The 24,446-nt window shown below is 53.7% G+C and overlaps 3 protein-coding genes across 4 annotated transcripts; all 3 read left to right on the top strand.

Annotated features, from left to right (window-relative positions):
* Window positions 1–86: 86 nt before the first annotated feature.
* On the top strand, window positions 87–15,777 carry RAVER1 (ribonucleoprotein, PTB binding 1). The gene is made up of 13 exons (XM_080674577.1): window positions 87–478; window positions 2,087–2,153; window positions 4,658–5,127; window positions 8,904–9,095; window positions 9,269–9,398; window positions 9,776–9,870; window positions 10,820–10,907; window positions 11,219–11,430; window positions 11,525–11,836; window positions 13,210–13,284; window positions 13,729–13,869; window positions 14,277–14,360; window positions 14,450–15,777. Exons 1-13 carry the CDS (start codon window positions 209–211, stop codon window positions 14,594–14,596), a joined length of 2,283 nt encoding a protein of 760 aa, XP_080530703.1. The 5' UTR covers window positions 87–208; the 3' UTR covers window positions 14,597–15,777.
* A 203-nt stretch (window positions 15,778–15,980) lies between these two features.
* Window positions 15,981–20,284, top strand: FDX2 (ferredoxin 2). 2 transcript variants are annotated; one of them, XM_080674582.1, is made up of 5 exons: window positions 15,981–16,144; window positions 16,237–16,291; window positions 16,478–16,584; window positions 19,493–19,580; window positions 19,857–20,284. In XM_080674582.1, the coding sequence occupies exons 1-5, from the start codon at window positions 16,000–16,002 to the stop codon at window positions 20,011–20,013; spliced, it is 552 nt and encodes a 183-aa protein (XP_080530708.1). In that variant the 5' UTR covers window positions 15,981–15,999; the 3' UTR covers window positions 20,014–20,284. The 2 variants fall into 2 exon arrangements, with proteins under 2 accessions (XP_080530708.1, XP_080530709.1); XM_080674583.1 differs by having other exon boundaries at window positions 15,987–16,144; window positions 19,813–20,284.
* Window positions 20,285–20,782: 498 nt separating this feature from the next.
* ZGLP1 (zinc finger GATA like protein 1) lies at window positions 20,783–23,226 on the top strand (the record flags this gene model as incomplete). The annotated part of the gene is made up of 5 exons (XM_080674581.1): window positions 20,783–20,928; window positions 21,166–21,537; window positions 22,405–22,478; window positions 22,832–22,925; window positions 23,097–23,226. 5 exons carry the CDS (start codon window positions 20,783–20,785, stop codon window positions 23,224–23,226), a joined length of 816 nt encoding a protein of 271 aa, XP_080530707.1.
* Window positions 23,227–24,446: the final 1,220 nt, after the last annotated feature.

Below are 24,446 nucleotides of genomic sequence, written 5' to 3'. Positions count from 1 at the left end.
GCTGGATTCCACCTGCGCTAAGGGGATCTCCCACCACGCTGAGCGTATTGGGTGACATCTCAGCGGTGGAAAGGGGCTGAGGCTGTGCGTCGAGATGGGGCGTGAACTCTGGGAGGCGGGCTGCCCCTAGCCAATGGGCTGAGAGATTTGAAGAGAAGGGGCGGGGCTTTTTTCGGCCAATAGGCAGACGCGCCCTCGTTGCCGCTCTATGCCGCTCCGCCCTGGCTCGCTGGTCCCAGAAGGCGCCGGGTTTCCTAAGATGGCGGCCGACGTGTCCGTTACTCACCGGCCCCCGCTGAGCCCGGAGTCTGGGGCCGAGGTTGAAGCTGATGATGCCCCAGAGCACCGGTCGCCCGAAGAAGAACTGCAGCCGCTAGATCCAGAGGAGATCAGGAAACGCTTGGAACACACCGAACGCCAGTTCCGTAACCGCCGCAAGATACTGATCCGGGGCCTCCCGGGGGACGTGACCAACCAGGTATGGGGGGGGCGGTGTGGGAGCGTGGCGGGAAATACCACCGTGCGCGTGCGCGGGGGGAACCAGGCAACACCGACGCTCGCGTGCTCGGGTGTAGGGGGCGTCGGCGGGAGAGTCCAAACGCAAGATCCATGAGGGTTTGGGAGAGACCAAGGGCGGATTTTTGCGGGGGGGGGCGGTGATGGAGGGAGAAACCAACTTTGGACTGAGGGAGGATGTTGTTAAGGGCGACCACAGGCTTGGAAGAGAACTAGTGATTGAAGTGGGCAGGTTGCTTTGGCCAAGTTGGGGGATTGTGAATGGGCAGCTAAACTGGGACTGTGGAAATAGAGACGCCAGTTGCTCCCTGCTCTTGATTGTGTTTATCCTCATTCCCCTCTACCATGAGGTGGCGAGACCTCATTGCCAGAAAAGTTCAGGGTTGGCTAGAGCAGGGTTTATTAACTCCTCTTAGAGATAGATCGGAAGTTGTAGCAGCTCCTGAGATCTTTCTTCTCACAAAGCCCCAGAATGTATTTGGAAAAAGGGATCTCCTGCTCCCAGCCCACAGACCTTCAAGAAAGGAGGGGCCAGTGTTCTGTGGAGCTCCCCTTGGCCGATCTGGCCAGGGGTGCTCTTCTCTTGGGGCCTCCCGGTGCAGGGCTTTCCAGTGCTCTTTGGACCCAAGGAGATTGCATCTGGTATGCCCTGCCCTGTGGTGGTGGAATGGGCTCTCTCTTCCTGTTGCTCAGAATTCCTCCTTTCTGGGCCACAAACACATCTGCCACTGGCTCACCCTCACTGTAGGTAGGCACATGGCTGGTAGGGCCACCAAAGTGTTGGGAGGGTGTGACTTGGGGACAGACCTGGGGCAAGCACCACTAAGCATGGTCTGGTTTATTTCTAGAGTCAGCCCTCCTCCTAGCACCTGCCATCTCTTAGCTGGGAACACACTGTCTCTCCTGCAGGGTGCACAGTGTATCTGGCACAAGTAGGCCGTAGAGCCTCGCCCCCGCAGCTGGCTTACAAGAAGGCAGCAGTGTCAGCAGGAGGGAATTGGGAAGCACATGAAGCCACCCAGTGTGGGCTTCAAGTATACAGGGTCCGCAGTCAGGTACCCCTGGGTGGCATTCTGCTGCTGTCTTGACCTTCACCTCTCAGAGGCTGTTCCCTCGTCTGCAAAATGGGTTTGTTAATACCTAATTTGTAATGTTGTTGAAAAGAGTGAGGCTTCCAATTGAGGGTCAGACAGGTTAAACCAGCGGTTGCCAACCTTTTGGACTCACAGACCACCAGTGGTCCACAGACCACCGGTTGGCGACCACTGGGTTAAACAACTTCTCTAAGGGCATAAGGCAGAGCTAGGTCTTGAACTCAGACCCACCTGACTCTCTAAGAGTATTTTGTGTTGGTTAAGAACATGGGATCTGCAATTAGACTTTGAATCCCGGCTCTGCCAGGTGTGGCCTCAATGGCTTTGGGCAAGTAACTGCTCTGAGTTCAGTTTCCTCCTTTGTTAAATGGGGACTATAATTGACCGGCTTTTGTAGCTGTTCCATGTGAAGGTTGCACTGGATTGCTTCCTTCAGCCCCTGGTGACTCCCTGTCCTTTGGCTTCTATCTTCGCAGGAAGTGCACGACCTGCTCAGCGACTATGAGCTCAAGTACTGTTTTGTGGACAGATACAAAGGGACAGGTTTGTGGGGCTGTGGGGTGGGCTAGCAGCAAGGGGTGACAGTCCCTGGAGCTGGGTGCTTTCTGGCCTGGCATCTCCTCTCCTGAATTTTGGGCTCAACATCCCCTAGGCCAGCACAAGACAGACTGTTGCCCCAATCTTTTCTGGGAGCTCATTATGGAGCAGTCTTGATATTCCTGTTCTTCCTCCAGGCTGCTCAGCCAGATACCTGAGCATTGGGCTTCCCCACTTCCCACACCATACCCCCAGCCACAGTCACCTAGGCCTGTCTGGTCTTTTTCAAGACCTCCAGAACAATTGGTGTCCCTCCATCTCTGTCAAACTGGCAGTCTCCCTCTGCTCTCTCCATGATTTTACACTCCTACTTGCCCTCTCCCAGGAAGCCGGGATCTATCAAATTTGATCAGTTGATTGCAAATCTGATCAAAACTAATTCTAGCCCTCCGGTGGGTTCAGTGGTTGAGCATTGACCCATGAACCAAGAGTTCGATTCCTGGTCAGGGCACATGTCCGGGTTGCTAACCAGTAGGGGGTGTGCAGGAGGTAGCCGATCAATGATTCTCTCTCATCATTGATGTTTCTATTTCTCTCTCCTCTCTCTGAAATGAACTTTAAAAATCAAACATATAAAAACAAAATAAAAAAACCTAACCCTAACCTGATTGTTTTTCTCTCCTCAAAACCTGTCTGAGCCTCCTCTTGACACTATCTTGCAAGGATGTGCCCCAGCCTTGCCACCTCCTCAGTGGCAAGCTTCCAGGCATTCCCTCTGCTACTGTTCTTAGCTGTCCCCTCTTCTATCCAGGTGGAGGCAGGTAGCTCCTCAACAGTGCCCTGAGTGCCTCTCCCCATCACTCTGGGCTGTTACTGCTGGCTCACTCACCTGCCTTCTGCACTGAGTGGTCATCTCCATGAAAACAGGGACAAGTCTTGTCAGCCTTGCACCCCCCAACTTGTGGGAGACCCTCAGTGGGTGTCTGTGTCCTCTAGGCCTTGTGCTTGCAATCTGTAATTTGAGTGAGAAGCAGGTGAGGATGGGGACCCTGGAGACCTACCTGGTGGGCTAGGGTAATGGTTAAGATCTTGGGTCCTGGAGGCAAATAGACCTGGGTTCGAGTCCTGGTCTGTCCTCACTTGGAGGCCAAAGGCAGGTGATTCACCCTTCCTGAGCCTCAGTTTTCTCACCAACAAATTGGGCATGACCTGCTTGGGTTAGCCACAAGGTAAAACATATTAAAATACCCAAAAAGGCTGTGGGTATCTGGCACCCAGTAGATACTTGGTAAATACTGGCAGGGGCAACAAGTCAGAACTGTTTACTAAGTACCTCTTATGTGAATATGCCAGGTATTGAGGTTCCAGAGGTTAAGTGACTCTCATTAATAGCGTTTTTCAATAAATGTTTATTGGGCGCCAGTATATGCTGGGACACAGGACACAGCAGTGAACCAAACAGCGATGTTCTAGTCTGGGGGGAGGATGTCATTCACACAACTGCAGGCGTGAAGGTGAAGTGGTCATAGGACCAGAAGCTACTGGGTGCTGTGGGAGCCCAGAGCTGTGATTTGAAACAGGAGCAGTCAGGGAAGACTTCATGGGGGAAGTGATGTTTGCAGTCAGATTGAAGGGTGGATCAGGATTAACCAGGTGAAAAAGGGGAGGTCAGTGTTCCAGGGAAATGCAGACGCAAAGGCCTGAGCGGGCATGTGCCTGGCATAGTCCAGGAAGTGGCGGCAAGAGATGGGAGAGGAGGTTAGCAAAGCCATGGGGTCAAGCCACATAGGCTCCCTTGTCCCCTGCAGTGAGAAGCCTCTGGATAAGGCATGGCACATTCTGATAATCATTTTGAAAAGCTAGCTGTTGGCTGGACAGCAAACCAGGCGTGGCAGCAGGACTAAGGCTTAGGCCAGGGCTCAGACATGAGAGGTAGAGAGGTGTTGGCCTAGAAAGGTGGTGAGGACGGGGTGCACAGTAGGGCTGTGGAGCCTGTCTGCTTGGGTTCAAGTCCGGGTTCCTCCCCTCTGTTAAGGGTGCCGCTGCTCTGCACTTATTTCCTTGCTGGCACAATGGTGGTTATGAGGAGTAAGTTATACGCATTTAATAGATAGGGAAACTGAGACCCCCACAGCCACTTAGGCTGGAGTTGAAACCAGGCTCTAGTGACCACATGCTTGACCACTACTCTCTGTGTCACCCAAGTTACTCACCTATTCCTTTTGTGTCACCTAGCCAGGTGCACAATATATAAGAGGACAGGTGAGCTCATGAGTAGGTTGAGAACAGGGCTAGGGGGTGAGGGCAGGAGGCAGGCCTCCTGGAGGTAGAAGACACCTGCACGAGTTGCTCAAGGCTGGCAACTATCTAGTCCACTGGGGCCTGAGGTGTCTTAGTTGGTCAATATTCTGAGATCACACATGGTTTAGAGAGAAGTAAGGGCGGGCAGCCATGGGGTCGAGGGGCAGTCCCTCCAGGACCCCACTGACCCACTCCCCCTCCTGCTGCAGCCTTTGTGACCCTGCTGAACGGGGAGCAGGCCGAGGCCGCCATCAGCACCTTCCACCAGAGCTGCCTGCGGGAGCGCGAGCTATCTGTGCAGCTGCAGCCCACTGATGCCTTGCTCTGCGTGGCCAACCTGCCCCCCAGCCTCACTCAGCAGCAGTTCGAGGAGCTGGTGCGGCCCTTCGGCAGCCTGGAGCGCTGCTTCCTGGTCTATAGTGAGCGCACTGGCCATTCCAAGGGGTATGGCTTTGCCGAGTACATGAAGAAGGACTCGGCTGCCCGTGCCAAATCGGACCTGCTGGGCAAGCCGCTGGGCACGCGCACCCTCTATGTGCACTGGACAGATGCAGGACAGCTGACACCCGCCCTGCTCCACTCCCGCTGCCTCTGTGTTGACCGCCTGCCCCCTGGCTTCAGTGATGTGGACTCCCTGCATCGGGCTCTGTCGGCTGTCCACACACCAACCTTCTGCCAGGTGAGCTTGTGCCTGGAGTGGGAACCTAGGGAGCAGATGCCAGGCCTGGAGCACCTGGGAGGGGTCCTTTGGGTTCACCTGCCGTCCCAATCTCCTAGAGCCCTTTTCAGTAAAGTGTTGACGTTGCCATTTTGAATGGGATTCTTGTTAGGCCATTTGGTGGAGCTCAGATAGGAGCCAAATGACTGGGGTTCAAATCCCTGCACTCCCCCTAGTGACTGGTTTAACCTCGCTGGCCTCTCCCCATGTGAAGTGCAAGTGAGGCTGCCTTTGTAAAAGCTGGGCCAAAAGCTTGTTCACCCTCATTCACTTTCACTCCTGTACTCATTAGCTATCTCTTGAACACCTACTGAGTCCCAGGCCCAGCACTGAGGAGACTGCTCTGGAGGAGCCCACAGTCTGTTTAGCTTGAGGTTAGAAAATGGATTGACCAGATTCATTCTAAGAGATTCAATGTTCACACATTGGTTAACAAAACAATCCTTGGTTCATCCAAATCACATTTGTCAGGCACTTCTGTATGTGTGCCCGTGACAAGCACAGTGGGATGAGAATAGGCCAGGCCCAGCCCTGGCAGAGCCCCAGATGGTCTTGCCTGCCCCCCCACCCCGCTCCCCGACCCCCTAAGGCAGACGTTCCTTTAGCACTCACTGGATTCTGAGCACGTTATTGCAGTCCCTTTATCCTGTAACAGCCTGTAACAGATATTATCCCCATTTTCAGGTGGGGACACTGAGGCACAGAGGGGTCAAGTAACATGCCCCAGGTTATGCAGCCAGGACATAGTAGAATCAGGATTGGAACACTGCAGCTTGACTCCAGAGCCCCAGGCAGCCTAGAGGAACCTGATACCTGACTCAGACCCCAGCTCTGTGGTGTTAGGTGGGGCCCACTCCTTTTGTATGAATGGATTTTAGGAACTGGGGAATGGGACATCTGTAGGAACTCCTCTCCTTGCTCTCTCAGCATTCTTTCATGCTCCTGTACCTACTGTGTGTTAGGTCCTGGGTGGGGCTCAGGACATAGATGAATTAGTTCAATGGCCACTTCCTCATGTGGAGGTTGAGGTTGGCAAGAACTACAAGTTCTCTCTTTGAGCCTCAGTTTTTCCATCTGGTTGCCCTTTAACCCTCTGAGTCTTCATTCATCTGTGATTGTGAGAAGATGTGTGTCCTGGCCTTGGTATGGGGCCTGGCCAGAGATGGGCTGATAGCCAGAGGCTACCCTGCCTGGCACGCAAAGCAGGTGCTGGGCCCCAGCTGACAGGCTCCCTGAGCTACTCTGCTTGGAGTGGGACCCTTGTTGAACATCTTATTGAATCCCTACAACTACCCTTTGAGGTAGATACAGTAGCTACCCCACCTTACAGATGAGAAAACCAAGGGCCAGGGATGGGCATTTGCAGGGACCTGCCCAGTCCAGCTAGCCAGTTGGAGGTGAACTGGGAGTCAAGGTCAGGCAGCTGACTCCAGGGCCTGTGCTCTTAACTGGGTGCCCTTGCCTCCCAAGATGGCTGATGCCACTCTGGGAATCTGCTGTCGTCCTGGGGATAGGGGGCTTTATTCTCAACACTAGAGGCCCGGTGCACAAAATTTGTGCACGGGGGTGTGTGTCCCTCAACCCAGCCTGCACCCTCTCCAATCTGGGACCCCTCAAGGGATGTCCGACTGCCCGTTTAGGCCTGATCCAGGTAGGATCGGGCCTAAACGGGCAGTCGGACATCCCTCTCACAATCCAGGACTGCTGGCTCCCAACTGCTTGCCTGCTTGTCTTCCTAATTGCCCCTAACCGCTTCTGCCTGCCAGCCTGATCACCCCCTAATCACTCCCCTGCCAGCCTGATTGATGCCTAACTGCTCCCCTGCCAGCCTGATTGCCCCTAACTGCCCTCCCCTGCAGGCCTGGTCACCCCTAACTGCCCTCCCCTGCTGGCCTGATCGCCCACAACTGCCCTCCCTTGCAGACCTGGTCCCTCCCAACTGCCCTCCCTTGCTGGCCATCTTGTGGTGGCCATCTTGTGTCCACATGGGGGCAGGATCTTTGACCACATGGGGGCAGCCATCTTGTGTGTTGGAGTGATGGTCAATCTGCATATTACTCTTTTATTAGATAGGATAAGCAAGATGAGACCAAGGTCCCATAGCAACTCACTCTAATGCACTTTGTCATTTATTCACAGGCCAATTTACATATTATAGTTGCTTTATTTCATTACAGAGTTGCTTAAAAATATTTGAGTGTTATAAATATGTATAAAGCAGGTTTCACAAGACCTTGTAAAAAAAGCCTTTTCCACTTATTTGCTTTTCTGAAAGAACAGTCCAATCACATTTGGAAATTCAGCACATTCTGTGGTAAAGGCTCCCTCCTGGCCCTCCAGCACTTTTTCCTGCAGAGCCGCTGCTTGTACCAGTTTGTTGTGTCCTACCAGCGAGATTTTATTAATCATTTTCAACAAATACCATTTCTCTCTTCTTGATCCATTCATTGCTGTGCCTGCGTTGGTTTGGTTTTTCCACTCATGCTGTCCTGGGCATCTTTCTGTGTTCAGACATGAGAGTTTTCTCATTCCCTCTGTCAGCGGTGCCATATTCCATTCCCTACTGGTGGACATTGGGTTGGTCCCAAACCACACTACATCAGTCAGAACCCAGAGAAATGATATTAGCTCTTGGGACAGCCATCACCATGCTGAGGTGGCCAGTCCTGTTAAGGGTATCAGCTTTGCCTTGCTTGATCCTAGCTCCAGCTCTATGGCCTGGGCAAGGGACTGCCATTCTCTGAGCCTCAGTTTTCTCATCTGCAAAGTAGGCATGCTGTCAGTGCCTGCATCTGGACACAGTGAAGAGCCCAGCTGAGTGCTCTCACCCAGTTTCTGCTTTCATGGGATAGTCCCCATCCACAATTCCAGCACTCGAAATACCCTGAAAACCAAGAGGTCTGGCAGCAGAGAACTACTGTGGGGCTGTCTGTGGCCTTTCTCTTTGTGTCTTGATGCAGAGCTATTTGCATTTGATTTTCAGGGTGCCCTGGACCCTACTGGAGTGACTGATATGTAATATATAATATATGTGTGGTATTCTCCCTTTCTGATTTCTTAAAAATTCTTAGTCTGGGAACACATCTGGCCCAAGGGCGTGGAGGAGGAGCTGTAAGCCTAAAGTACCAAATGGCTGCAATCAAGGGGGGTGGGCAGGCCTCCCTGGTCTGCCCGTGAAGACACCTATGTTCCCTGTGGCTCACTGGCTGTTACCTTTCGCCACCTGCTTTGCCCCCAGGCTCTGTGCCCTCCCAGCCCTGGCTGCAGTGTCCTTGGCCTGAGGCTCCTGATTTGATGGTGCTCCAAAGCCACCCACCTGCCTCTTTTCCAGCCAGCCCCTCCTCCCAGCCCTGCAACCTCAGCTTGCTTCCTATGCTCGGGAATCTCAAAGTCCCAAAGTGACACTGGCATGAAGCCCAAGGAAGTTGATCTTTGTGAGACGGGTCCCAGCGTTGTCCTCCCACCAGCTGTGTGACTTTGAGCATACTGACTTCTCTGAGCCTCAGTTGCCACCTCTGAAAAATGGGTAGGATGCAGCTTCTCCGGGCCATGGAGAAGATTCAATGAGCTAATGAGGAACAGGGCTCAGAACAGTGCCAGGCCCAAAAATCTACCCTACCTGGTGGGGTGGGGGTGTCTCTTAATCGGGATCCTTGCCTGGTCACAGTTGTCACTCTATGTGAGAGTGGTCACTGCCCCCCCTGGCACTCACGTCCACCTCCCCCCACCCTCACCAGCTGGCGTACGGCCAGGATGGGCAGCTGAAGGGCTTCGCTGTGCTGGAGTATGAGACTGCCGAGATGGCTGAAGAGGTGCAGCAGGAGGCAGACGGCCTGGCCCTGGGGGGCAGCCACCTGCGCATTTCCTTCTGTGCCCCAGGGCCCCCTGGTCGCAGCATGCTGGCTGCACTCATCGCTGCCCAGGCCACGGTGAGTGTGTGCCCAGGGAGTGGGAATGGGAAACCGGGGAGGCCAGGCTCTCCTCCCTTGAGAAATCAGGGCTCTTGGTGGTCACCACTCAGGTTCTGGGGCCAATAAGGAAGGATGAGGCCTTACCTCTGTAGCCTGGCAGGGCTCTGAAGCACCATCTTTTCTCTCCTCAGGCCCTCAATCGGGGCAAAGGGCTCTTGCCTGAACCCAGTATCCTGCAGCTGCTCAACAACCTGGGGCCTTCCGCCTCCCTCCAGCTGCTGCTCAATCCCCTGCTTCACAGCAACTCGGGAGGCAAGCAGGGTAAGGCGTGTCAAGTGAACAGTGGGTGGGGACACTGTGGGGACCAGGTCCCCAGCCTCTCAGAGCTGGGCATCTCCCAGGGACTGTGTTCCCATCTGAGCTCCCTGTGATCAAGAGCCCCATGTGCAAGAGCTGGGTTAAGAACAGAGGTCACCTGCATGGGGTCATAAGTGGGAGCATTGCAGCCTGCAGTGAGGCAAGGTGATGGGAAAGGGTCCATCCTTTCCCAGGACAGACTCTCCCTTCCCAGGCCCTTCCTTTGGGCTGTTCACTTGCTCTCTCATGGCTTCAGGCGCAGGGCTGCCTCTAATTGCAGGGCGGGGGGGGGGGGGGGTCCCATCCAGGGATCACTGCCCATTTCCCTGGTCTCCCTCCAGGTCTCCTGGGTGCCCCCCCAGCCATGCCACTGCTCAATGGGCCTGCTCTGTCCACGGCACTGCTGCAGCTGGCCCTGCAAACCCAGGGTCAGAAGGTAACATGGGTGTGGGCCCTAGGTTCCCTCCTCACTCACACGTGCTGCCACAGCCCTTTCCCTTTCAGTTTCAAACACTACTCATATCTGGGGCTCGCCTTCAGGGTTGTGGGCCATCTGGCTGTGTCCCTGGTGCTTAATATGGGGCCTGACCTGTCACAGGTGCTCAGGACTCAGTTTGGGGAAGAAAGACTTGGCCCCACCAGGGAATAGAATGGCCTTTCACCCCTACTCCACGCAAAGACACAAAAATGGACACACACACACATACACACAAATATACACACCATACCACCTCAGTGCACACACGGAGACACATGCACACATGCAAAAACTGATATACATGGAGACACATACACACACAAAAATAGACACACAGATACCACACCTTAGAGCACAGAGACGTGTGTGTGTACACACACACACACACACACCACACATAGATGGACGCAGACAAATAGAACACACATGTACTACCCTGTCTGGTTTGATTCACTGGGGCCGTGTCAGTGGCATGAGTATGTCTGATGATAACTGACAGTGTGAAGTTGTGGGCTTGGACTTTTGTGTGCCTAAGAGACTGACTGAATCCATGTGTAGCTAAGAATGACTCGTTCCGTGATAATCGGCATGGAGGCTGGGTGTGGGATGGTGGGTGCCTAAGGATTGTCACGATGTGTGTGTGATACTAACACTGGGGTGGTAGGCCCTGACTACTGAGTGTATGGTCCATGTTCCCTGGGTCTCAGGTGGGTCTTGGCATGCAGGAGGTCCTTGGGTACCACTAGCTGGCCAAATGGATGATGGCCAGGGTGTCACAGACATTGGGGGAACCCGTGAACGCGTGGGCTAGAGTCTGGGTGTGCTGGGCATTGAGACCCTTGGCAATACCTGTCTGCTGCTAAGGCCACACTGCCCCCATCACCAGCTGATTGTGCTCTGTCCCCAGAAGCCCGGGATCCTGGGAGACTCCCCCTTGGGCACCCTGCAGGCTGGTGCCCAGTCGGCCAACCACCTCCTTGGGGAGCTGTCTGCAGGTAACAGACCCTTCCCCTTGTCATCTCGCTGGGCCCATCCTGCTTCCCCTTTCCTTATTGGGTGGAAAATTTCTAGTTGCATGGCCTTGGGCAAGTGCCCTAACCTTTCTGGGTCTCAGTGTCTGTCAGCTGGGCGCCCACCTTGTGGGAGAACCCATGAGCATTCTGGGAGTTGATATACTCAGAGGACTTGCTCAGTGCCCAGCACATAGTTGTTCCTCGGCAGTTCACCCTGGTCCAAGAAAATGCTTTAGGACCCTGGAAAGGAAGGGTCCTGTATGTTTGGGCCACTGACATTCTTCTCTCTATAGGAGGGGGCCTGCCCCCAGAGCTGCCACCCCGGCGAGGGAAGCCACCACCCCTGCTACCGCCACTGCTTGGTCCTTCCGGAGGTGACCGAGAACCCATGGGCCTGGGTCCCCCAGCAGCCCAGCTCACTACACCCCCTGCCCCTGTGGGACTCCTAGGCACTGGCCTCAGAGGCCTACAGAAAGATAGTGGACCTCTGCCAACACCGCCCGGGGTAAGGTCCTGTCCTGGGCCCAGCACTGTTGCAGTCTCCTGCCCTGCGATGTTTCCCGTCAGGAACCCTCTCGAATCCAGCCCTCTCGCCACAGGTCTCACTGTTGGGGGAGCCCCCCAAGGACTTCCGGATCCCCCTGAACCCTTACCTGAACCTACACAGCCTGCTCCCTGCCAGCAATCTGGCGAGTAAGGAGGCCCGGGGCTGGGGAGGCGCTGGGAGAAGCCGCCGCCCAGCTGAGGGCCCCCTGCCTAACCCCCCACCAGTCCCCAGAGGTGGAGGTGGTGGAGGTGGTGGCAGCAGCAAAGCCTTCCAGCTCAAGTCCCGCCTGCTCAGCCCCCTCTCCAGCACGCGCCTGCCCCCCGAACCAGGGCTTCCTGACAGCTATGGCTTCGACTACCCTTCGGTGAGTATCTTTCTGCCCTGTTGTCAGCCCTCCTGAGGGCTGGCTATTGTGGCCCTTTGTCCCCTGGGAGCAAGTCATTCTCCAAACCAATATTTCTCTAGTACTGACTGTGCTAGGCCAAGCACTGTGACAGTGGGGAACATGCCAGACACAGTCCTTGCCCTTCAGTCTCTTGTCTGTTTCTGCACATCATACATTGCTTCCTGTCTGTCTTTCTCTCCCAAGAGGCTGTAGGCTGTACTTCTGCATCTCCTTAGAGACAGGGCTCAGCTTCCTGTCTCTCTGCCCTTCTCTCTCCTCTCCCCTCTGAGATTCCTGTCTCTGTCCCTGGGGAACTGTTCTTTCTGTGACTCCAACGTCTTCCAGGTCAGATGTTGCAGACTGGCCACTTGCAGGCCACCTGTGTTATGTTTGACCCACACTGTATTATAGAAAAACTAGTGGCCTGGTGCATGTATTCGTGCACATTGAAAGAAAATTAATTAGAAGAAATATTTTAATATTGCTATTTGCCCTTTCTCTATAAAAGTGTCAGAGATTAAAGAAAATTAGTAAAATGTATATGAAAATAATATATAAATTGATTAATAAATAAACAATAACAACATGATATAAAAACAACAAAAACATGATATAAAAACAAAAACACAATACAAAAAAACACCTAAAACGATATAAAAACAATGACTGATAAATTGATTAAACTTATTCTAATATCTCCCTGTATACCACATTAAGAGTAAAAACACTTTCAGAGTGCTCAACTAATTTCCCTTGGGTTGAAATATTTACAACTTTAACGTCATTCACTCTTCGAACTTGAGAGAAAGCAACATATAACTGACCGTGTCCGAAAATGGGTTCCGGTAGGAATATTCCTACTCTGTCTAGATTGGTGCCAGTGAGTGCTTTATATGTATTGCACATGCGCAAGTCAACGTTTATTTTTAAATTGCCAGTGCATATATGTACCAGATGGTTGAATGGACGTATGGTTGGTCACTTAGCCTTTTATATATAAAAGAATAACGATTGATAGTGAAGTCTATTTTTAAAAAAACCTGAAATAAACACCGATACCAACATATAAAAACTGCAAGCATTCACACAACTCTCTTGCCCAGCTTGCCTCGAAAACTCCAAACACCTGGCTCCAGTGGGGCCACTTGACTTCATAGCAGTCACCGCTGGGTCTTAGGTGGAGCCAGCCCTGGGACAGAGCACATTCCGTCCCATTGCCCCACTCTACAGGTCGAGTTTCCTCTCTACTGGAAGGGGCAAACTTCCCTAATGACATCTGTGCTGGAGAATTCAGCTAAGAGTGAGGTTGGTGCAGACCCCAACTCAACACACTTTCTCCCACTTTCATTCAGGACATGGGACCTAGGCGGCTCTTCTCCCACCCACGGGAGCCAGCCCTCGGGCCTCACGGACCCAGCCGACACAAAGTAAGAGCTGCCCTGTGAATCCCACCTTCCAGGTGTATCAGTTAGCTTTTGCTGCACAACAGGTGGTCCTACCACATGTGGCTTAGAACAGCAAACATTTTATTATTTCACACCATTCTGTGGGATGGCGAGTGGGTGGTTCTCTACACTCACCAGCTGAGGCTTACCAGTTTACAGGGGCCTTAGTCATATACCTGGTGGTCAGTAGGCTGCTAAATGGGCCTTGTCTAGGGGCCTCAGCTGGTGAGCTCCACGTGGAACTCACCCTCCAGCCGGCCAGCCTGTGCACATACACGTGGTGGTAATCCCAGGATTCCCTAAAGGCAGAAGGGAAGGCAGGCACCTCTGCTTGTTGGCCAAAGACCAGAGTCATTTAGGAGTGGTTTACAAAGGTGGGTGGATACTGCAGTAGTCTGCCTCACTCAGCCTTCCCCCTCTCTGCAGATGTCCCCTCCACCCAGTGGCTTCAGCGAAAGGAGTGGTGGAGGTGGTGGGGGATCCTTCTCTCACTTTTATTCGGGCTCGCCCACTTCCTACTTCACCAGCGGCCTGCAGGCTGGCCTCAAGCAAAGCCACCTTAACAAGGTGAGGAGCCTCCCCCAGCCGAGCACAGGTTCCCAGGGACAACCAGGATGCAAGGGATCTCTGTGACCCTCGGTGCCTAGGTCAAGGCTAGGGTGGTGGCAGGGATCAGTTTTGCTTAGAGCCAAGGTAAATTAGAACAGCCTTCCTGCACCTGTGTGTGTAGCACCTGGTGCTGCCCAGCCTTCTGAGCCTCCACTTAGTTTCCCAGAAGCCAGGGGTTGGATGGTATTAGCCCCAGTTGACAGATGAGAAAACTGAAGCTCAGAGACAGGGCTAATTTGTCCCCTCCCCGCTCCCCCCCCCTCCAATCATGGCTAGTAAGCAGCAGAGGCATGATTTGAACCTGAAGTCCTGACCTTTGCTCTGGGGGGTGTTTTTTTTTTTATCCCATCTCCCATTTCTGCCAGGCGGTTGGTTCCTCTCCACTGGGCTCCGGAGAAGGGCTCCTGGGCCTGGGCCCTGGGCCCAATGGCCATAGCCACCTACTGAAGGTACGGGCAAGGGTTGAGGGCACACAGAGATGGGGAATGGCGACCCCCAGGTGGCCCCTGACTTGCTACCCCCTCTCCTCTGTTTCTAGACACCACTGGGTGGCCAGAAACGCAGCTTTGCCCACCTGCTGCCCTCGCCAGAGCCCAGCCCAGAAGGCAGCTATGTGGGACAGCACTCCCAAGGCCTTGGTGGCCATTATGCAGATTCATACCTGAAGCGCAAGAGGATTTTCTAAGGGGCTAGTGCCAGAGATGCTCCAGGGCCTGCACCAAATCGCTTTTGGGTTTTCTGGTGTTTTGTGTTTTTGTTTTGTTTTTTCCTTTCAGTAATAGAAAATCTCTGAAAGACTTTGCTGACCAACCAGCTGGAGCCCAAGGAGTGTGGGAGTCTGGGGGCTACTCTGCATCTCTGGTCTGCTCCTAGCATGGAAACCCTGCCGCCTTAAGAGAGAGAGCAGGCTGGGCCCCTTTCTGCCCTCTCTGTGTCCGCCGGCATCTGCCTCTCGGGGAGCCTTCTCCTGCCTCGTCGCTCCTGTATCTTGGCCTTTCGAGTGCCTTGGAGGTTTCCCTGACCTCCCGTGAGGATCAGAGACTATCCCCCTTTTTTAACTTTGACAATTGACTTTTGTTTCTTTTTCTAATTTTTATTATTTTTTAAATAATCCAGAACGACCCCCAGGTCTTATACCTGCAAGTTTCAACATGTCTGGGCCTCCATTCCACACTCTTCAGTTTGAAATGGCTCAGTTCTTTTCTCTTTGTCCCATGTCTGTTGCAGGCATGGCTGCCTCCTGCCCCTGCCTGCCCAGTCTGGCCTGTACTCCAGCTCTGGGTGCCCTGCTCCCTGCCACAGTCCCCTTGCCTTCTGATGCCTTAAAGCGGGGCCCCAAACCCCACTGGCCAGAGCCTTTCAGACGTCAAGCTCTGGAAGCTTGACTCGGGACCAAACAGCTCTGGCCTGGGGATTGGGTCCCTCTACCCAGGGTCCCCACCCTGGGGACAGTAGAAGGCCAAAGCCTTGGTCTTAGCAAACCAACGCCACCATTCCTCTGCCCAGGCCTAGGTGCAGCGACAGGCTTTCTCTGCCCGCTGAAACCAGTCCCCCTGCTCTTTGTCTATGGGAGTCCGGCACTGTGCACCTCACTGAGCCTCTGCTGACTCCCCCCATGTTGAAGATGAGCTTCACCTCCATCCCTGGCCAGGTCACTTGGAGCTGGCCTCCCCTTGGACCATTGCTGGAATCACACAACTCCATGCAGATAAACTCTGCCCCTGCCCACCAGCAGGACCTGTTGGCCTGAAGTGACCCTGGGTCCCGCCCCTGGCCAGCTAGGCCACAGCTTCCTTCTTACTCTGGGGGTCCCCCTCCTCTCACAAAGACATTTGCTCAATTAAAGTTTGTAAGTAAATGGTTTTAAAAAAAACAGAGCTGACTGGTTCTTTAGACAATGGGCCTGGGTGGGAGGTCTGGGGTGGCCCATACAGGTCTTGGTGTGCCAGATCCGGTCGCTGCCCCTTCCCCCCAACTCCAGCAGTTCCTCCCTACGCCGACATTTGCGCTTATATTGGGGTAATTATGAGTCCCTCTCTCTTGTGCGCTACAGCGCATGCTCCATTTCCGGGTCACGTGACGCCTGTCATGGCCGCCACCGTGGCCCGGGGCGGCGTGAATGCTGGGTTCTTGCTGCGGGTGGCCAAAGGTCGCTGGTGGAGCCGTTCTGGGGGCTTTTGGGGATCCGGGGAGGCGGCGTCACCAGCGACAGCCAGAAAATTCCGGGTGACAGGTACCTGCGGCGCCTCGGGTTCGGGGGTAGGGCATTAACCCGTCCAATGCCCACAGGGCGCTGCGCGTGGCTCACCCAACTGTGTTTTCCAGGCTCTCGCTCGGCGGGGGAGGAAGAACCGAGCGGCCCCGAGCGGCCCGGGGACGTGTGAGTGGGGGTGGGAGGAGTCCCCCATTCCTCATCCCACGAGGTTTTTCTAGTCCCCACCATACCCCGCAGCCTCATTGTTAGAGTCCCCCTACGCTTTGTCCTGTTTCCCTGTCTTAAGCCTAGATTCCACCTGAACCCTGAGCCATGGTCCAGTACGGCATCTGCATTCCCATCTGTCCTCAGGGTGAACGTGGTGTTCGTAGACCGGTCAGGCCAACGGATTCCGGTGAGAGGCAGAGTCGGGGATAATGTTCTCCACCTGGCCCAGCGCCATGGGGTGGACCTGGAAGGTGGGAGCCAGGCACAGGGAATTTCCGAGGCCCTTATCATTCGTTGAAAAAAACAACACACAAATTAGTTATCTCTCTGCTGATTAACCCTCCATGGCTTCCCACCAGTCCTGGTCTAAATCTAGACTCCTCAGCACTGCCTCATCCCCTGCCCAGGTAGCTCTTAAGGTTCATTCCCCCAGCGTTATTGAGGATTTACTAGAGGCCATGAAAACTCCTGCCCCTGGGAGCTTGTGATGTCTTTCTCCTTCCTTCCTCTATTCCAGCCACACTGGCTTTCTTGCTATTCCTCAAACTGCCCAATTAATTCCTGCCTCAGGACCTTTGCATTTGCTACCCCCAGGGTCTGAAGTGATTTTCCATCAGATCTTCTGGTTTCTTCTCATCCTTCTAGTCTCAGCGTAAATGTCATCTTCCTGACAATAGCATCCCCTTCAGTGGACCTAAAGTGCACATGGCCCAGTCTCTTACGTTACTGCCTTATGTTTTATTGTCCTCATCTCACTTCTCACCATTTTGTTTCCTTCTTTGTCATCTCTCCCCAGAATGAGATCAGAAACCCTGTTTGCCTTGTTTACACGTATCTGTTGCCTCTCATGGTATTTAGACACAACAGGTATTAAATCAGTATTTGTTGAAGGAAAGATAGTAATAGCAGACATTACTTTAAGCATGTTGACACATATTAACTGACTTTTCATGACAACTTTATGCCATAGGGGAGATTATCTCATTTTATTTTTGTTTTCAAATATGTTTTTATTGATTTCAGAGAGGAAGGGAGAGGGAGATAGGAACATCAATGATGAGAGAGAACCATCAATCAGCTGCTTCCTACACTCCCTCTACTGGGGAGTAAACCTGCAACCCTGGCATGTGTCCTGACTAGGAATGGAACCATGACCTGGTTTATGGGTTGATGCTCAACCACTGAGCAATACTGGCCAGGCAGATTATCACATTTTATAGGTGAAGAAATTGAGCCCCAGGTTATGTAGACCTGGTCCAAGGTGAAGTGACAAAATTAGATTCAAACCCAGCAATTTTAGCCACTAAACCTATGCTGCTTTTCTATGAATATTGAACACTAGTGTGTGCCAGGCAACAATGTACTAAAATAGGTAAGGCTCTGTTATTTCACACCAATTTCAACCTGATAGGGAGTAAACATGTAATTATATCCTCAACTGGAAAGGGTGGTCTGAAAAAAAAAAATGTACAGGGTTGTTTGTTGGGTGATTGTAATAGGGAGGCTGATTTAATCAGAGGGTTGGAGGTGTTGGGGGTGGAGTGGGGGTTATGGCAGGCCTTCCTCAAGTTTTGTTCTGGAATCCAGTAGCTGGCAGTCTAGGACATAGATTGAAATATGAATTTTAGAGGCAAGTGGCCTGTTTTCAAATTTTGTCTTTTACCAGCTGTGTGACCCCGAGCAAAGTACTTAGCATCTTTGGGCTTCTGTTTTCTCATTTATAAAATAGGATAACTTAGTTCCCTCTTGCTTGGGTTGCTACAGAAGATTAAACAGATGTCATGTATAATGCTTAGTACTTGGCACATGGTTAGTGTGTAGTGACTAATTGGAACATTTATATTAGACTAGAGGCCCGATGCACGAAGATTCGTGCAAGAATAGGCCTTCCTTCCCCTGGCTGCCAGCACCCGAGGCCCCAAGCGGCCGGGGTGGGGCAGAATGCCATCTTTGTCACATCAATTTGCATATTCCCTCCTTATTGGCTGTGGGCACTGCCATTTTGTTGTGAAGTGACGGTCAATTTCCATATTCTGTCTTTATTAGATAGGATAATCTTGATTTCAGGGATGAGGATGCTAACAAGGTGGGAAACTGTTAAGGGAGAGATGCTAGGGACTGCTTGGAGTTTCAAGGCCTAGTTTCTTCCCGGTATACAGGGAGGGTCAGGAGGCTGCCTTGCTTCTCTACTCTCATTATCCAACATGTCTGGAGGAGAAAGGAGAATTCTGTCCTGTCATTCACTTGTAACAGATGTCTCCATCTACAACATGCTAGGCTCAGTGCCAAGTACAGAGAGAGGAAGACAGGTTGACAGGGTGTGATAAATGCTGTACAGAAATTAATAAATTAACAAGGGGGAAGGATAAGAAACAGGCAAGGGGGACTTGGAGGACAGTTGAGTTGAGTTCCTGAATATGAGATCTGGCCACAAAGAGTGGCGAGAAGAGCATTCCAGGCCAAAGGTATAGCAGTGCAAAGGTCCTGTGGTGGTGGCACTGAGCCCAGGGAGCCAGTGTGGTTGATGTGGAGTGAGTGAGGGGTGGGGGGACCACCAGGACTGAGTGGAGGAGTTTGGATTTTATTCTGGCTGTGAAGACCCTTTGGAAGGTTTTAGCCCAAGAGGGGCATCAGTCAGAAAGAAGACTGGGAATGTGTCCAGGGACAATCAGAAAACCCCAGCTTCTGCATCTCAACCTTTATTTCCTGTTTCCTTCCCCTAATGCACCGGTGTTGAGTGAGCCAGTCCCTCCTTCAGGAGCAGGAAGGAGACAGGAACACATTTACCCAGCACAGGGACAGGATCACAAAAAGGGAATTCAAAGGCTACTGGGAACCTGCCTGGCCTTTCCCTCTCAGCTACACTGAGGTCAAGTCCATGCTCATTAATGGTACCCTGTACCCAGCCTGGTCCTCAGCTGGCTGGGAAGTCCTTGGGAAATGCAACACCTTGGACATCCCTTTGCAAAACCTATCCACAGTTCAGGAACAGCGGGCTGAGTAGAGGACAGGGGGGAGGGCTCCCACAGGGCATATAGGCAGGAGGGAAAGATTAGGGGCATGTGGTGAAACAAAAGGCTTCTCCCTTATGTCTTTCACTGGATGACACCAGCCTGATCATGCCACTTAACTAAACTCCCTTCACTTGCTGCCCTCCAGGGGCCTGTGAAGCTTCCCTGGCGTGCTCTACCTGCCACGTATATGTGAGCGAGGACCATCTGGACTTTCTGCCTTCTCCTGATGAGAGGTGAGCGGGCAACCCCCTTCCAGCGCGGAGCTGCAGGGTTGGCTGTTGAACCTTTTCCTTCCCAGTGTCCAGAGGTCCACTGGGCAGCAGCTGAGGGCACCCCCAGCTTTTCTCCCCCTCCAGCTGCTGGCAGTGGCACTGCCCTCTAACCACTCCCCCTGGACTCAGTCAGCCTGCTCCTCCCTGGCCTGAAAGGTGATCTCTCTCTGCTTCTCTGGGCCCTTCTCACCAGCTGCACCAACGTGCCCACTGCTAACCACTGCCTCCCTCGCCCAGGGAGGATGACATGCTGGACATGGCCCCCCTCCTCCAGGAGAACTCCCGGCTGGGCTGCCAGATCATCCTGACACCTGAGCTGGAAGGGGCTGAATTCACCCTGCCCAAGATCACCAGAAACTTCTACGTGGATGGTCACGTCCCCAAGCCGCACTGATAATGGGCAGCTGGACCATCCCGGACACCCATGGCCCAAGGGCCAGTACTGGAGAAATAGCCACGTTGCCAGCCCAGCCCAGCCCAGAGCATGGACAGGCCGGAGAGAGATGTCAGAAGCACCAAGAAGGCCAAATGCTTCAGAGAGATCCCATGCCCAGGCTCTGGTGGAGACAGGGCCCCTACTGGGGCAGCCTCTCCAAGCCCCGGAGAATCCGAGTGTGGAAAGGGTTGGAATCTAATTAGAGTGACAATAAAATCATCTTACAGAACTCCAGCATCCCGAGTGTCCTTGGTGGGGAAGTGGGGGGCAGCCCCGTCTCGCCAGCCCCGTCCCGCCCCGGAACTACAACTTCATCTTCCAGGCCCTCAACTCTCGCCTCTCTCAGCAGTGAGGGGGCCAGCGGGGAAACTGAGGAAGAGGCCGGAATAGGGCCTGGAAGCTTGAGGGCCTACGTATGCGTCAGCATGGCAAGGCCCCGCCCCTGCAGCCGCGGAGGGATTTGAAGGGGCCCAGGCCGCCCTTGCCACGAGGGGTGTGCAGGCACCCAGCAGAGTCCTAGAGTAGGAAGGGAAAGGGGCCGGGGCTGGCCTAAAGGTGGGGGCTAGGAAGCAGGCGCCTGGCAACGCCCCGCTCCACCCAGGTGGGGCTCATTGCCCCCTCTGCCTGAAGCGCCGGCACCACGCACACACTCCGCTTCACCCAGGTGGCGCTCATCCGTGGGCCCGCGGGGGCGGGGCAAGATTAGGGGAGGGGGCTGGGCTGGGGCATGATGGAGGCTGAGCCAGCGCCAGACCTCTCCATGATGCTGCTGCGAGAACTGCTGGCGCCATCATGTCTGGACCCCGAGCCGCTCCCCGGACCCCCCGCCCAACAGGCGCCAAGGACCCCAAGATGCCTCAGACCCAGTAGCAGGTGCGTTAAGGAGCCGCCCCTTCTCCCAAATTGGCCCAGTGGCCAAGGGGTCATGACCCCTGGTTCCTGGGGTTATTTAGGAGTCACAGCGTTAGTTACTGGTACTTATAAAGAAGAGGTTCCGATACTCAGGGATACGTGGGGTCCTGTGTAGTCAGAGGCCATGCAGTTGCCCTTGCTGAGGCCTATGTAGGGCTGCCCAGGAAAGGGGGTGACCACACTGCCCCTTGTCCCCAGTTCCTTCTGGCCTGCACGTCAGGACTCCGTCACCAACCTGCACTTCCTCCAAGAGACAGCAGAGGGGCTGGCCCAGCCCCCTGCCCAAGACACCCAGGCCCTGGCCCCCTGCTGGGAGCTGAAGGCCCTGGGGGGTTTGGAACCACCTCTGGCCAGGGATTCCAAGGCCATGCTGACCCCAATTAGTCAGCAAGGAGGCAGCCTGGGGCCTCCTGAGATTTCCCCAGCCCCTTCAGCCCCACATCAGAGGAGACCCCGGAAGCAGTCAAACCCGCACCAGGGCGCCGAGAAAGTGGACCCTCGGTTCGAGGGAGTGACCCTGAAGTTTCAGATAAAGCCGGATTCCAGCCTTCAGATCATACACAGCTACAGGTAGGAACTGGCCGCGGTGAGGGCACCCTTTATGCAGTTAATGATAATGATAAGGACAGAGGCCTGTGGAGAGGCGCCTCCAGGCATGGGCTCACAAAAGGCCAAGCAAGACGTGCCAGTCACTGTCCTGCTGCCATGGCCAGGCATATCCCAGGCTGAGCCTGGGTCCCCTCTTTATGAGACCGGCCTGACCATACTGCAGGCTGCTGCTACCATTATTTTTTCCAGTAATGATAATAGCTACCATTTGTCAGGAGCAACAGTTAAGAGGTAGTATGTAGCCCTTGATGTATATGGGTTCATTGAAGCCTTGTAAAGCCCATTTTACAGATTCGGAAACTGAAGCACAGAGGGGGACATCACTTTTCCAAGGTCACACAAGGACACAGCAAGGGCAGAGAGAAATGGGATTTCAACCTGACAGGTTGGCCCCAAGCATACTATCTCTTCAAATTATTATTATTATTATTATTATTATTATTATTCCTAATGAGAGACAAAGCCAGGCCTTTCAGACATCAGATGCCTCCTGAGGGATGCCTGATACCTTTTTTTAAAATATAAATTTTATTGATTTTAGAGGGGAAGGGAAAGGGAGAGAGATAGATAGAAACATTAATGATGAGAGACAATCATTGATTGGCTGCCTCCTGCATGCCCCCTGCTGGGGATCGAGCCCGCAACCCAGGCATGTGCCCTTGGCTGGAATCGAACCTGGGACCCTTCAGTCCACAGGCTGACGCTCTATCCATTGAGCCAAACCAGCTAGGGCAAATGCCTGATATCTTGATAGTAAATCTTTATTTTGGGAGGCTTTCTGGGACAGGGTACAGATCCCCCATTACTAATGCCTTGTCTGCCCCCCAGCCTGGCCAGCAGCAGCCGCTCTCAGGCTCCCCCTACAGGCCCTGAGGTCAACCCAGGAGGCAGCGAGGCCCTGGGTGAGTCCTGGAGACATGAGCTAGAAATAAAGGGGTGGGGGGAGGGGCGCCTTCTATCTTCCCTGTCTTACTCCCCACCCTGCTTCCCCATTTAGACCCATCTAGGATGAGTCTCAGTGCCCCCCTTCACTCTGCTGAGTCACCCCCACCCCCAGCTTCCTCCTCTGCCAAGCTTTGCCATCTGTCTCCCTTCCTGACTTTCCCTTTGTCTTAGATATGGCAACACCCGGGGACGGGCCCAGAGCCCAGTGGGGCCTTCACAGAGATCCTCTCAGATTTCCCCACCCCACATGAGCCTCCTGAGCCTGGACGCTTGGCCTCTGACTCCTGCCCTTTGGCCTCTGCCTTTTCAGGGCCCAGACGTTGTGCTTCTTGTAGGACCCAGAGAACCCCACTCTGGAGAGATGCCGAAGATGGGACACCTCTCTGCAATGCCTGTGGTATCAGGTCTGCAGACTGGAGGAGGGAGTTGGAGTAGGGTCCCCCAGTCAGCCTGTACCTAGCTAGCATGGGTTATTGGGAAGGGGAAATAACCACCCTTGGGGAAGTGGTTTCCCGGTGGTGGTTTCTGTGTCCCTGGTGCATCCTGAATGTTGGATTTTTGTACCCCCATTCCAGGTACAAGAAGTATGGCACCCGGTGCTCCAGCTGCTGGCTGGTGCCCAGGAAAAATGTGCAGCCCAAGAAGTTATGTGGCAGATGCGGGATGTTCCTGGGCCCCAACCAAGGCCCACCCCAGGAAGGGTAAGCCCTTCCTCACCCAGCCAAGCCTGTCCTGCCTTCAGTTTCTCTAGGGGGAGAGTGGGAAGACACCCTCCTAAGAGGAAAGGGGGGAAAGCTTGGGTCTTGAGGGCTTCAGCCTGCCTTGCCTCTTGCCCTCTCCCCATTCAGGGACCCCAGACAGAAGATCCAGGCCTCAGGCCCTAGAGCCCCTATCTCAGAGGTTCACTGGCCTCTTCCTTGGCCCCTGCTGCAGTCAGGCTTGGCTGAGCTCCCCCTCAGGAAGTGTTCGCAGTAGCAATTCGTGCTGTTTGTGAATAGAATGGACAATAAAGAGCAGAACTCCTCAGAGAAGCAGTGCTGTGACTTCTGACGTCATGTGCCCTCACCTGCTATTCTACCAGTCCCAGAACATAAGGCAGCACTTTCTCATTGGGTTTGCGAGGGACATACACATAATCATATATATAAAGGCACCAGCCCCCCCAATTGAGGATTAGCCACATGCATCACAACGTCCACACAGGGAAACAGCACCACACACAGAGACAACACAAAAGATAAGACACACATAAGACAGACACATGCATCAACACACACAAGACACACGTATAAAGACTACACACAAGATTGAAAGATACATGGGTTGACAGACACATGTCCACTGATACACGATAGACACACATGTCCATAGACACACAACAGATACACATATACAATACAGACACACATGTTAACAGACACGCACACACACAGATGACACATTGGTGCACAGTGATACAGACACAGTGGGCCCTTTACCTGTCAGCTCCACCCCTGCCTGCAGAATGTCACCTATTGCATCCTTACAGGCACCAGTCCCCGCTGTGTCCCCCTGCCCCTCTTTCAAGATCTCTCTGACCCCTCCAAGAGGTGTCCCCAGTCTGAAGCCAAAAGCGATGTGGGAAAGCAAGCCCTGGGCAGAGTTCAGCCCTGCCACTGTCACCAGGGCACACTGACTGCCAGTGCTCACTTGGAGGGAGAGGGAGGGCTGGGAGTCAAGGATGGGTGGGATGCAGGGAGGGCAGAGGTGGTCCCTGCCTTGGGGGTGACTGAGGCTTGCCTGGTCACGTGCCCCGGAAAGACAGGCCCATGCAAGACCCTCTTTGTCTCTCGTGGGTGGGCTTGTGCAGAAGGCCTGGGCCCACATTCAGCCCTTCTACCCCTGACTCATTTGGGCTCACCCTTCCTTGGTGCAGAACACGCCCC

This window comes from Plecotus auritus (genome assembly GCF_963455305.1).
Source record: "Plecotus auritus genome assembly, chromosome: 6".
NCBI lineage: Eukaryota > Metazoa > Chordata > Mammalia > Chiroptera > Vespertilionidae > Plecotus > Plecotus auritus.
This window is presented reverse-complemented; position numbering and strand designations above follow the sequence as displayed.